This window comes from Triturus cristatus, chromosome 10, assembly GCF_964204655.1.
Source record: "Triturus cristatus chromosome 10, aTriCri1.1, whole genome shotgun sequence".
NCBI lineage: Eukaryota > Metazoa > Chordata > Amphibia > Caudata > Salamandridae > Triturus > Triturus cristatus.
The window spans coordinates 734,409,693-734,422,160 of record NC_140593.1 but is presented as its reverse complement, the minus strand read 5'-3'; the positions used below and the strand labels follow the sequence as shown (position 1 = coordinate 734,422,160).

General features: G+C 49.4%; 1 protein-coding gene across 13 annotated transcripts in view; it reads left to right on the top strand.

The window, feature by feature from the left end:
• LOC146789924 (ATP-binding cassette sub-family F member 2) overlaps positions 1 to 12,468 on the top strand; it is a 1,015,916-nt gene that overhangs the window by 81,903 nt on the left and 921,545 nt on the right. The window contains exon 5 of one of the 13 annotated variants that reach the window (XM_085628220.1): positions 4,228 to 4,248. The exons of the other annotated variants lie outside the window; for them this stretch is intronic. Coding sequence (XP_085484346.1) covers positions 4,228 to 4,248 — 21 coding nt within the window. The remainder of the gene's footprint in view (positions 1 to 4,227; positions 4,249 to 12,468) is intronic. 13 annotated transcript variants of the gene reach the window in all.

The window sequence follows — 12,468 nt, the reverse complement described above, 5'->3', positions numbered from 1 at the left end:
TTCATAAAGAGAGGGAGAAGTAGACGTATGGTTGTCGGTGAGGAAAGGAGAGTGGGTTGATACTGGGAAAGGGGGACAGAAAAAGAGGTAGAGAAGGAGAGGTGTAGTAAGAAAGAAGTAAGACAGAGGTGAAGGGAAGAGTGGTAATTTTTAGGACAACACTCTGAAAATTGTTCCAGCGCCACTGACCTGGGTGCATTTGTTTGACATTTTCATGCTTTCTGGCCTTGGTGCCTTTGTGTGACATTTCCATGCTTTCTGGCCTGGGTGCTTATGTCAGGTCATCATTTACGATTTACTATGCTTTGAAATTTAATACAGCTGAATATGTAATGGAAAATGTGTTGTCCACCATCTTGGTCTTTCTTGTTACAAAATGTTCTTGAGGGGATAATTCCCCCCCAAACACCTCTAGCAATCGTTAGGCACAGGGCAGGGGAACCTCCTATCAAAACCTTAATATGAGGAATGCTCCCTTGCTGAAATTCAGATCGGGTATTACATCTGACTTTTAGCAGTGCCAGTTCAGGATGTGGGTGGAGCCAATAGACTAAGTGGGTGGAACCCGTGGAAGAAGTGGGTGGAGCCGGGAGAGTGGGTGTGGCCTCTGACAAACATTTCAGCACCTGCACTTCATATTTTACAAATTAAGCACTGGTGGGACATAAAGAATCTTAGTCCCTGAGCTTGCAGCCTTTTTTCAACCAGGAGCTTTCCCATTGAAATCAATTGAGCGCCCGAAGGCTCAAAAGCACCCAGCCGCCCAAGTGGCCCTGGCAGTGTAACCTATACACCTATCTACTTCCCCATTTTGCCCTGAGCAAGTGACCAGGAGCCCAGCTCCCACAGCCACGTGGCCTGCTAGTCAGCCACCAACCAAGGCCCCCCTGCCTCCCATAGGATAACATTGGGCCTAACTCACTCTGCACCCGGCTGCCCCTGCGCCGCTGAGGGTGTAACAACTGTACCTACCTGACCCTGGGAGACCCTGGAGTCTGTGCCCAGAACCTTAACTTTGCCAGTCGAGTACTTACCCAAAAGCCGATAACTCAATTTTCTCCATAGGGTAACATTGACTGGTTTCCTCTGAAATTTCTTTTAAGTGTGGAGTTTCTAAAACTTAAAATATTCAGCAAAAATCAGCCGAGTAACGAAAATACTCACCTGCTATTAGAGATCCCAGTGCTGGATCTTGGTGCCCAGCACTGACCCTGAAAAATATTAACAACCGTACTTACCAGTAACCCAATTTTCTCCCATAGGAAATCATTGACTGCTTTTCTGTGAAATTTCTTCTTTCGATTTTTGCAAACTTCAAATATTATTTAAAAATCGTGCTAATTGTGAAAACGTAATACTTACCTGTTTTAGGTAGAGGTCCCAATACTGAGTCTAGGCACCCAGTACTGGATTACAAAAGTAACGAGAACATACTATACCTGCAACTTGAATTTTCTGCCATAGGGAATCATTGACTGTTTTCTATGAAATTTCTTCTGTCAACTCTTAAAATAGCAAAATATTGCCTAAAAATCATAACCGTAACTAAGTCGACTTTTATCACTTGTTTCTAAGAACCGTCCCAGGACTGAATCTAGGATCCAGTCCTGGAGTTACAAAAGTAATCTTTTGCAAATAACTTGAAACTTCCATTGAACTCAATGCATTATTGTGTTTGAGATTGTGTTGCCTATTTCAACAACCTGTAACTGTTACCTACAAAAGCCAATTGCATATTGCAAAAGTATTTACCTAAAGCATCTCATTCTGAGAAAGTATATTTGAATACCTGTTGGTTCTAAAATAAAACAAGCATATATTTTTATATAAACCATTGGCCTAGGGTTCAGTTATTGAGTGTGTGAAACAATTTGCTGACGGAGTGTGTACAACAAAATGCTTTACACTGTCCTTTGATACTGCCTTACTGCTCAACCAAGCTACCACTTTAGAGAGTAAGGTTATATCTAACTTTAACCTCTGGGGACTGTGGACTCTGTACACACTGTACCTATTTGGGAACAGTGTATACAGAGCCACTTTCTCACACTTTTGATGAAGTTGCCTCGAGCCCAAAGACATTGTGGATCCGTACCCAGTGAGTTGGCCAGTCCCCCGCACATTCGGCTTCCCCAGCCTCCAAGCTTCTTTAGATTCCCTTCACTTGGCACACGCACCCTGTAGGAGGCAGGATCCAACATTACCTGTCCCAATGTCCAGCATTGCTCGGAGTTGTGGGTGCTTCAGATAGTGTTGAAGGGGTGCGCCCTACCATTTGTTAACAACCCCCTCCACCCTTTCCATGCATTAAACACTAATCCATTTGGGACCCTTGTGCTTAGTCTGTCAAACCCTTAGGTCAACCCTGGATAGCTGTGGTATTGAGAAGCAAGGCTTACACAGAGGAACAGGTGTAAAGCATTTAAACAGCATTGCAGCAAAACCCTGTGTGCAACTAGGTAACTTGGGGGAGGGAAGAGGGTCCCACAGTACGTAGTACCACCTGTGAGTGAGAGCGGACAGGGGGCCGGAGAGTCCCAGGCGATCCTTCACAATTGGGGAAGGGAAAAAAAAGGAAAATGGGTAACATCATTCGAGCGGAGGAACAATCGATATCTGCCCAAACGCAAAAGGCATTTCGATGGCCCTACAGGCTGGCTTGAGAGCGTGGGGGGGGGGGGGCGATACGAAAGCAGAGTGTGTAATGCCCCTGCTCGCAGGATGTAGACATCAACTAAAGTGATAAATTATCACAGAATAGTGTACCACGTTACAGGATCTACCTGCGAACTATGATGGGTGGTGCATCCTTCGTGGACCGAGTGAGCTCAGCTGTAATTTAGGGAAGCTAATCGCACACAAGAACAATAGAATGCAAGAATAGGAAGTTAAAATAAATCTGGTTGAGTTATGTGAGCGATAGTCATCAATGAATCTTATGTCGTGTGCAGTCTGGGGCGCAACTGCAGGTGGGGGCCAATGCGTCAGTTCCAGAGTGCCATGTAGTGGAGGAGCCGTTGTCACTGAAGGATTTCATAGAATTGGCATCTGGATTCGAACTCTTACATGGTCCTGCATCATGAATGCCATCTGCAAGGCTGGTTTTCGCTCCAAGGTTACCTGCTCCAAGTTCGTTGCAGATCCAGGCTCTGAAGAGAAGCGATCCCGGCGTTGATGCCTGCGGCGGCAGGCTCCTGCCGTGCCTCCAGGTTGCGCTGATGCTTGAGGTGGAGGACGTGTTGTCGTGAGTCCGGTGGACTCCATCCAATCCCATGTCTCCTCTGCAGCGTCAAAGTGTGTGGACCCTTCTGCTGTCACGCGGAGCTGAGTGGGAAATGGGAGGGAATAGCATATGGCCAGTTCAGGGAGACACCGCTTGACAGCAAGAAAAAGTTTGACGCTGGACTGCCATAGTACAGTTGGGAAAGAACATGATAGACGTTGACCACTTGTATGTCTTGCAGCGTCTGCGTCTCACGTTAAATGAAGTCACGGTCCCTGTAGTTCAGCAGATGGCACAGATAAGGCCTGGGGTTGGCTCCAAGTGGTGTGTGGCGAGCTGACACAGTGAGCTCGCTTAACAGTGAAATGAGGGGGGGCTCCACAGCCGGGAGCGAGGTGCGGTTCCATGTCTTTGTAAACCACTGTGTCAAGACCCTCCACCCCATTCGATAGACCACCAACACATTTCTTTTGGCTCTGCCCTCTGTATCTTCCGCTCTGTATTCAAGTGTGTAAAAATTGTCTAGCAAGATCTGCAATTGGGATGCATATTCTCACGTTGGCGATTAGAACTCAGCGAGTGTGTGTTCAATAGTATGCGCTTTGCCAGTTTGCGATCATTTGTGTGTAATCAGGTGAAGTCTGCCATAATCTTATCAATTCTGTTTTCAAGTGCTATGCGTGTCTCTTCGAGATTTTCTCCAGTCTTCTCCATCGCCTGTAACCGTTTCAAGATTTTAGTGCCCAGTGTTAGAAACTGGCTCTATATATACTGCACCAAAGTGAGGTACAGTGTGTACAGAGTCAAAGGGTCTCTAGAGGTAGGCAGAGGTTAAAGTTGATAGAACCTTACTCTCTATTGGTGGTGGCTTGGTCGAGCAGTAAGGCAGTATCAGAGGACAGTGTTAAGCAGTTGATGTACCCACTCAGTCCGCAAATAAATTCACACAAGAACTGAACTCTAGCCAATTGTTTTTTTCTAAAAAATATACTGTTTGTTTTTAGAACCAAGCAAGCCTGGAACAGGTAAGCATTAAATACTTTTTAGTAATAATTTACTGTATATAGAACAGTTTGAAAATGCAATTGGAATAGTACTTTGTTTGATTTACAGGGGAGCAGTAGTATGCAACACTTAGCAAATACAGTACATTGGAATGAATAGTCTTTTTCAATAAATTGGAGGTAAGTTACTTTTCGGATTACTTTTTCTAAAACCGTGCTGGATCCTAGATTCAGCACTTGGACATGTCCTGAAAAGTTGAGAAAATACGTTTTAGGTAGATGTACGATTTTTAAGGAATACTCTTGTATTTCAAAAGTTGACACTGAAATTTTTTGGGAGGAAAAATGTCAGTTATCCTATGAGGAAAAACAGGTTACAGGTTTCGAGGTAAGTACTCGGTCTTTGGAGTTGTGGTTCTGGGGTTAATCTGGTGTCTCCCAGGGTCAGTGATGCACTGTTATACACTCAGTGGCACAAGGGCGCCTGGGTGCAGAGTGTTGACGCCCAATGTTTCCCTAAGGAGGTTGGTGGGGGCTCTGGTTGGTGGCTGCTGGCAAGTAGGCCACGGGCTTGTGGGAGCAAAGCTCCTAGGGTTTAGCTCAGGCCAAGTTGGGGAACAAAGTAGCACCAAAGGTGCACCCTCTGCGGCGCTAGAGCGGCTGGGTGCTGTTTTGAGGTCGGGTGCCCTGTTGATTTTAATGGAGATTCTCCGGGACAAAGACACTGCAGGCTCGAGGACGAGGATCTTCCAGGAGCGACAGCTACTTTGAGGGGTAAGTTGGGATGTTGAGGGTTGGTTAGGCGCCGTTGGTTTCGGCACACAAGGCCGTGGGGTGTCTGGTTCAGGGGTATCTTGGGACATCGGATTTTCGTACCCGCTCTGGTTGTGGTAGGGGCGTCCTCTGGATTGAGACTGCAGGCGTTGTCAAGAGGCTTGAGGCAGGTCAGGGGTCTGCGATACCGATCTCTGGTTGGTATCGCCGGCTGAACCTCCTCGTGGTGTTTTTCCGCTCTGGCCGGGTTCGGCGGGTGCAGAGTGGGCTGGATTCGCAGTTCCTGGGTGGCACCAGAAGCTGCAGTTTAAACACGTCCGGTGTTCACGGGAGAAAGTCTAGAAAGTGAAGGCAGGCAGGTCCTCCAGGGTTTGTGAGGTTGCTGGCTGCTGGACACGCTGGGATTTCGCAGGAGCAGGTTCAGTGGGAGACAGGCCTGTAGGGTTGGGGCCAAGTCAGTGGGCATCGTCCTCTTGTTAGCTCTGTGAGAGAATGCCATCTTTCTTGCATGGTATGCCCCCACTTTTTGCTGAATTGCTGATGTACTTTGACTGAGTGTGCTCTGGGCTCCTGCCAATCCGGTGCCCAGGGCCTGTGTTCCTTCCCTAAAACTGCATTGAAGCCTAAACCTAATTGGCATCTTTGGCCACAAGTATGCCCCTGGTAAATGGTACCATAGGTACCCAGGGCACTGTGACCAGAGAAGGGTCCTAAGGGCTGCAGCACTTATTGTGCCACCTTTAGAGGCCCTGTACCCTGACACACACACTGCCCTTGCAGGCTGAGTGTCTGGCTACAGATCAAAACAGTGGACATGGCACACATCCCTGTGTGCCATGCCCACAAAAACACTGCCCTGGCATACCTGTCACTCCTCTAGCTGGGTGCACTATGCCAGTGGTGAGGGTACAGGTGCATGAGCCCTGCACCCCTACAGTACCGAGGTCCGTTCCCGGGCCCTGTAAGTGCAGTGTTGCCATTAAGAGCATGTGGTGCTGGGAGGTCTTCAACACGAACTCCACAGCACCATGATGGCAACACTAAAGACTAAGAAGTTTGGTATCAAACTTCTCAGCACATTAAACCGACACTGATGCCAGTGTGGGATTTAATGTAAGATGCACGACAGAGGGCAACTTAGTTGCCCCCTGAACCTAACCCACAATCCACCTCCTGCCTGAGAGGCTGCCTAGGCTGCCTCCCAGCAGACATGTTGCTGGGTAGAGAGCCATCCGCTCTCCTGGGCCTGCAACAATGCACGTTCTGGGTGAGGTGCTAGATCTCCTCCCCCCAGGATGGGCAGGGGGAAGCTTCAAAGGCATGCCGCCTTTGTGAGCCTCCCCAGACCAGTTGCTGTACTCAGCAACTGGTCCCCACCGGTTCTAGCCCCCACTCTGGTGGGCAGACTGGCCGGAAACCCCAAGGGAGGAAAGGGAGTGTGCAAGATTCTGCCAACCCCACCCCTCTAGTGGGGGAGACCGGGTGAAGCACATCGCCAGGCTCTTGCCATCTTGAAGATGGGGAGCCCTGCCCAATCAGGACTAGGCTCCTGCCCCCCCCCCACTGGAGAGTGGCAGGCTGGGGGTGTACCCCCCTACCCCCCCCCCGGCAACTGTGACCCTGAATCCAGCACCCAAGGACCCTCCTCGATGTCGCCTGCAGCCTCAGAACCAGGGACCCCTCTAACCGTGACCAGCAGAGGGTAAGATTTCCCGACGCCAAAAGGCACCCCTGCACCCAGCGCCCTGCGGCCCCCTGTGCCCAACTCCTTGGTGCCTACCTAACCTACAGCTTCCCAGCTTACCTCTCGAAGTGGTGGTCGCACCTGAAGAATCTCCGTCCCTGAGCTTGCAGCCTTTGTTCATCTGGTAGCTTCTCCATTGAAATCCATTGAGCGCCTGACTGCTCAAAAGCGCCCTGCACCCAGCCGCCCGAGTGTCCCTAGAAGTGCAACATCTATCCTATTCTACTTCCCCACTTGCCCTGTGTAAGTGACCAGGAGCCCAGCTCCCACAGCCGCGTGGCCTGCCTGCTAGCTGCCCACCATTGGCTAACATTGGGCCGAACTCTCTCTGCACCCGGCTGCCCCTGTGCCGCTGAGGGTGTAACAACTGTACCTACCTGACCCTGGGAGACCCTAGAGTCTATGCCCATAACCTTAACTCTGCCAGTCGAGTACTTACCTGAAAGCTGATAACTCACTTTTTCTCCATAGGGTACCATTGACTGGTTTCACTTGGAAATTCTTCTAAGTGTCGAGTTTTGAAACTTTAAAATATTCACAAAAAATCAGCCGAACAACATAAACGAAATTACTCACCTGTTATTAGGAGAGATCCCAGTGCTGGATCTTGGTGCCAAGCACTGACCATGAAAAGTAATTACAACTGTACTTACCGATAACTTGATTTTCTTCCATAGGATAACATTGCCTGGTTTTTGCCAAATTCTTCTGTCGATTTTTGAAACCTACAAATATTCCTTAAAAATCGCCAGTTTAACAAAAACTACTTATTTACACTGTTTACAGGAAATGTACCAGGGCTGAATCCAGGATCCAGCCCTGCGTAAGAAAATCGTACGCAAAGTAACTGAAATTGCATTTACTTAAACTCCCATTGAGCTCAATGTTAAAGTCGTGTTTGAATTGTGTTGCCTATTGCAACAACTATTGCATTTAAGTCTATTGCTTATTGAAAGTATAAAACTACAGCATTTTATTCTGAGAAAGTATTTTGATACCTATTGTTGGTTCTAAAATAAAACTAGTATATATTTTTATATACAAAACAATTGGCCTAGAGTTCAGTTCTTGTGTGTGAGCCCCTTTGCTGACTGAGTTTGTGTACAACAAATGCTTTACACGGTCCTCTGATACTGCCTTACTGCTCGACCAAGCTACCACTTTAGAGAGTAAGGTTATATCTAACTTTAGCCTCTGCCAAACCTCTGTGGACTCTGTGCACACAACCTTACTTTGGTACAGTATATACAGAGCCACTTTCTTACAAGCTCTGAACGGCTCTTCGTCCTTATCTTTTCTTGTTGTTGCTGGATCTGAGGAAAGAAGGATCAGGGTGTCCCCTAAATACTAAATTTTGGGGTGTTGTAGGTAGGACCAATGGGTCCCTTCCCTGGGGTGGGTACACCCCCTATTGGGCCACTCTCCAGTGGGAGGGGGGGCAGGAGCCTGCCTCTGGCTGGCTGAGTCCCCTATCCTCAAGATGGCGGGGACTCAAGGTTGTGCTTCACCTCGCCTCCCCCACCTGAGGGGTGGGGTTGGCGAAGGTGGGCGCACCTCTTCTTCTCACTTGTTTTTCCCGCTGATTCTCCCACCCAAAGTGGGGGAATAGAATCAGTGGGGACCAGTTGCTGAAAGCAGCAAATGGTCTGGAGAGGCTTACAAAGGCGACATGCCTTTGAAACCTCTACTTTGTGAACCCTGCCCATCCTGGGGGAGGAGGCTTGGCACCTCGTCCCAGGATGTGCATTGTTTCAGGCCCCCGAGAGCAGCAAGCTCTCAACCCAGGTGTCCACAAACATGTCTGGTGGTCGCAGCCTAAGCAGCCACTCAGTCAGGTCACTAGGAGTTGGTCGAGTTTCAGGGGGCATCTCTAAGATGCCCTCTGTTGTGCATTTTACATTAAATCCCACACTGGTATCAGTGTGGGTTTAATGTGCTGAGAAGTTGGATACCAAACTTCCCAGTCTTCAGTGTAGCCATTATGGTGCTGTGGAGTTGGTAATGACAAACTCCCAGCACCATATACTCTTAATGGCAGCACTGCACTTAGTGCCCGTGAATGGACTTGGGCACTGTAGGGGTACAGGGCTCATGAACCTGTACCCTCACCACTGTCATAGGGCACCCAAATAGAGGGGTGACTGATGTAGGGCATGGGTTTCTAGACCTTGCACACAGGGATGTGTCCCATGTCAACTCCTTCACTTTGTTCTGCACGAAGATACACAGCCTCTAAGGGTGGCACATTAAGTGCTGCAGCCCTTAGAGGTCTTCCCTGGTCACAGTTCCCTGGGTACCTGTGGTACCATTTACCAGGGGCTGACCTGTGGCCAGAGATGCCAATTGGGTTAGTTTTGGGGAAAACACAGGCCCTGGGAACCTGATTGGCAGGGACCCAGGGCACACCAAGAACAAGCATTGGCATAGCCAATAGGTCTCGCTTTTGGGACGTTATAAGTATTTAGTTATGCAACTGTTGCATGGCTAAACACTTATAAGGTCCCAAAAGCGAGACCTATTGGCTATGCCAATGCTTGTTTAGATTGATTACACGACAGCTGCGCTGTCAAGCCAGACCTAAAGGACTCAAATTTGGTGTGGATAACTTCTGTTGGGGGAAAGGTTATGAAGGTATAAACGTGAGCTACTCCTAACTTCCAAACATCCATAAAAAGGGCTTTGCCCCCGTGGAAAAGCCCTGGCAGTAAAGAGTTTAACCAAACCCAATGAATCTCACGTTGTCGGAGCACTAGCTGGTACGATAAGTCACTGGGGCACATTCTCACTAATTGGGTGAGAGTTGTGGCCTGGTGCTCAGCATGGTTTATGCGTATCATATTATTGACTCGCACTTGAGAATCTCCCCAGCTATGTCTTTTTGTCAGTGAAATGTCGACTATTATCACGCCATCTAAAAGACCGTTTCCGTCAGCTGGGCATGTGGTGCAGCCACGCATGCCCAGTGTCCATCCATATGGAGTGTGAATAACAAATACTGCGACGGCAAAGTCACTGAATTCGACGAAATCAAGACTCTTTGTGGCGAACTGGCGAAGCTCTTGAGTAGAATGAAGACGTTTCAAACTCCCAGTGCCAATCATTAAACCAGAGGTTGCATAATTTGACATTTAAACATACTGCTGGTGACAAATGCAGGAACCTCAAAGTCACAAGTTCGAATTCAGCCGCGGCAAGTTAACGTTTCGATATTTCCGTAGGGAGCAAATGTGGTGCTATAATTAAGGAAGGGCGACATCTGTTATGTAGCGTGCCTAGAGCAACGGTACACAGCGCTACATAAAAAGATCTGCATTGATATTACATGCATGTCGGGTGTCGCTCTTTCTAACACATGAAACCAGGGGGAGGGCTGGGTGAGCCACGGTGAACTTTAAAACAGCATTTGCTACTCAACAGCAGCCAGCAGCGGAGCGCAACAGGAGCTTAGAAATGCGACTCGAAAAAATACACGCCTCAGCAGCGCAAGCAACCAAAATAAATGCAGACCCGATGCGGGATTCAAACAGGTAGAAGAGATGGCGCACAAGCAACGCCAACAACGCCTCCCACTTTTTAGGTCTCGCCTGCCTATCGCGTAAGCGATCACTTAGCGAGACTTATGTAGGGGCTTCAGAAAATGCTCCCAAAGGCTTCCCAGGCGGATCGGGTGGTGGTTACGCGCACAACCACACGCATTCCATTTGCCACCAGCTACTTCCTGCGCGTGCGCCGCCTTACGCATTCAGAGAGATTTAGTAAGGGGCACAAGACCTTAGCAATGCGGTTTATGGCCAGTGCATGTGAGGCATTCAAGCGCGAAGCTGGCATCTGGCATCGGACTTGAAAGCAGCAGACTGCTTTCGCCAGCGCGCGCTCGGCCTCACTTCCTGCATCCCCTCTTACAACAATTAACTTTCGTTATAACTCGCACCCCATATGCTCGTTCCCTCCCACCCTTCCTTTGATGTCCGCTTTTCTTGTTTACAAACCACGCCATACACTGCTGCATGACACTGCTGCACGCCGCACACTGCTGCATGACACTGCTGCACGCCGCACACTGCTGCATGACACTGCTGCACGCCGCACACTGCTGCATGACACTGTTGCACGCCTCACTGTTGCACGCCTCACTGTTGCACGCCTCACTGTTGCACGCCTCACACTGCTGCACGCCGCCGCACTGCCGCACGCCGCACACTGCTGCACGCCACGCTGCTGCACACTGCTGCATTACTCACTGCTGCATTCTGCACGCCGCACACTGCTGCACGCCGCACACTGCTGCACGCCGCACACTGCTGCACGCCGCACACTGCTGCACGCCGCACACTGCTGCACGCCGCACACTGCTTTTATGCAAGTTTTTGCTACTGACATTGTAAATGACTGCCTTTTATTTGTTTTAAAACCAAAACATAAATAAAAGGCATTGTAATTTTACAATGCCAATAGCTCAAACTCTTATAAATGCGAGACCTATTGCATTGCAAATGCTTGTTTTTCTCTTTTAGAGCCGTCCCAGTTGGATTGGCTCGCCTGACTGGTTTCTTATCTTTATGGAGCCATGTGTTTGGCCCCATAAAGATAAAAAACCTTTTACGCCAGCAGTAAATCGGGGCAGCCAGTCCAACTGGGACGGCTCTAAAAGAGAAGTGTACGTCACTAGACGCTCTTTTCCAATGGCTGGCCATCGTTTAGCATAAATGGTAACGCCAGCCAATGGAAGAGAGGGGCGGGGCTTAACGCCCACTAGAGATCTCCTCAAATCATTAAATCTCGCCAGCGAGACTGCGCATGTCTGCGCAGTCTTACGCCAGGCGAGACATAAAAAGTGCATCAGTAGTCTGGCAAAATGTGGTGGGGGGGTTACTGCAACAGAAACACACTTTCCTACACCCAGGGACACATTAGAGTCCAGTGGGCCCATTGACTCTGGTTGTCTCGATGGCCATTCCATAGCTGATGGGTGTTTTGGTGTCGTACCATAGCGGGGGCGACCCATGGGCAACCAGTGTCTCATGCACCCTCACATATAGAGATGCCCCCTCACTGCCCACACCCAATGACCAGGGGCTTTCAGCGGCAGTGCGATGGAGGCCGCTCTACAAGGACTGAAAGTGTGTCTAGTAAATGCTCTGGCACGGAGAGGCTGGGTGTGTGGGAAAGTCTATCGTACCATCTAACTGGGCCCTCTTGCATGCACCTTAACTTGCGATGGGGAATAGCAGCACGTGAAGCCCAGGAAGGCACCAGGGTGGTGCGTTTGTCTGCAGAGTGCAGGAAGAGCTGTTGCAGTTAGGGGTTGCTTGTGCGCGCCATCTGTGGCAGTGGTGCCGCTGCACGTACAGCCCCAGAAATGTGAGTATGCACGCATGCATGGTGCCTTTTAGGTTCTTCCATATGGAACTTGTTGAGGTATCTGTTCTGGGGCAGCAGCATTGTCCTCATGGCCCCCTTCCTGACATCCACTCACTCCCCAGGGTGTCGCGGCCCGGGCACTAGGAGAGAGCCCCAAAGTCTGGCAACGGAAGAAGAGTGTTGAACGAGGTGTTTTGTGGAGTGAGCAGAAATTGATAGGCCTGGGCAGCAGGCAATATAAGGGCTCAGCAACAAGACACCAAAGTAAGTTGTGGAGAGGGATCAGGAAGTAAGGGGGCACTTCAGGTAGAAAACGCCTCCAGTGCAGGCTGCGACCCCAGTCTCCACTGATGGCCCCCCCC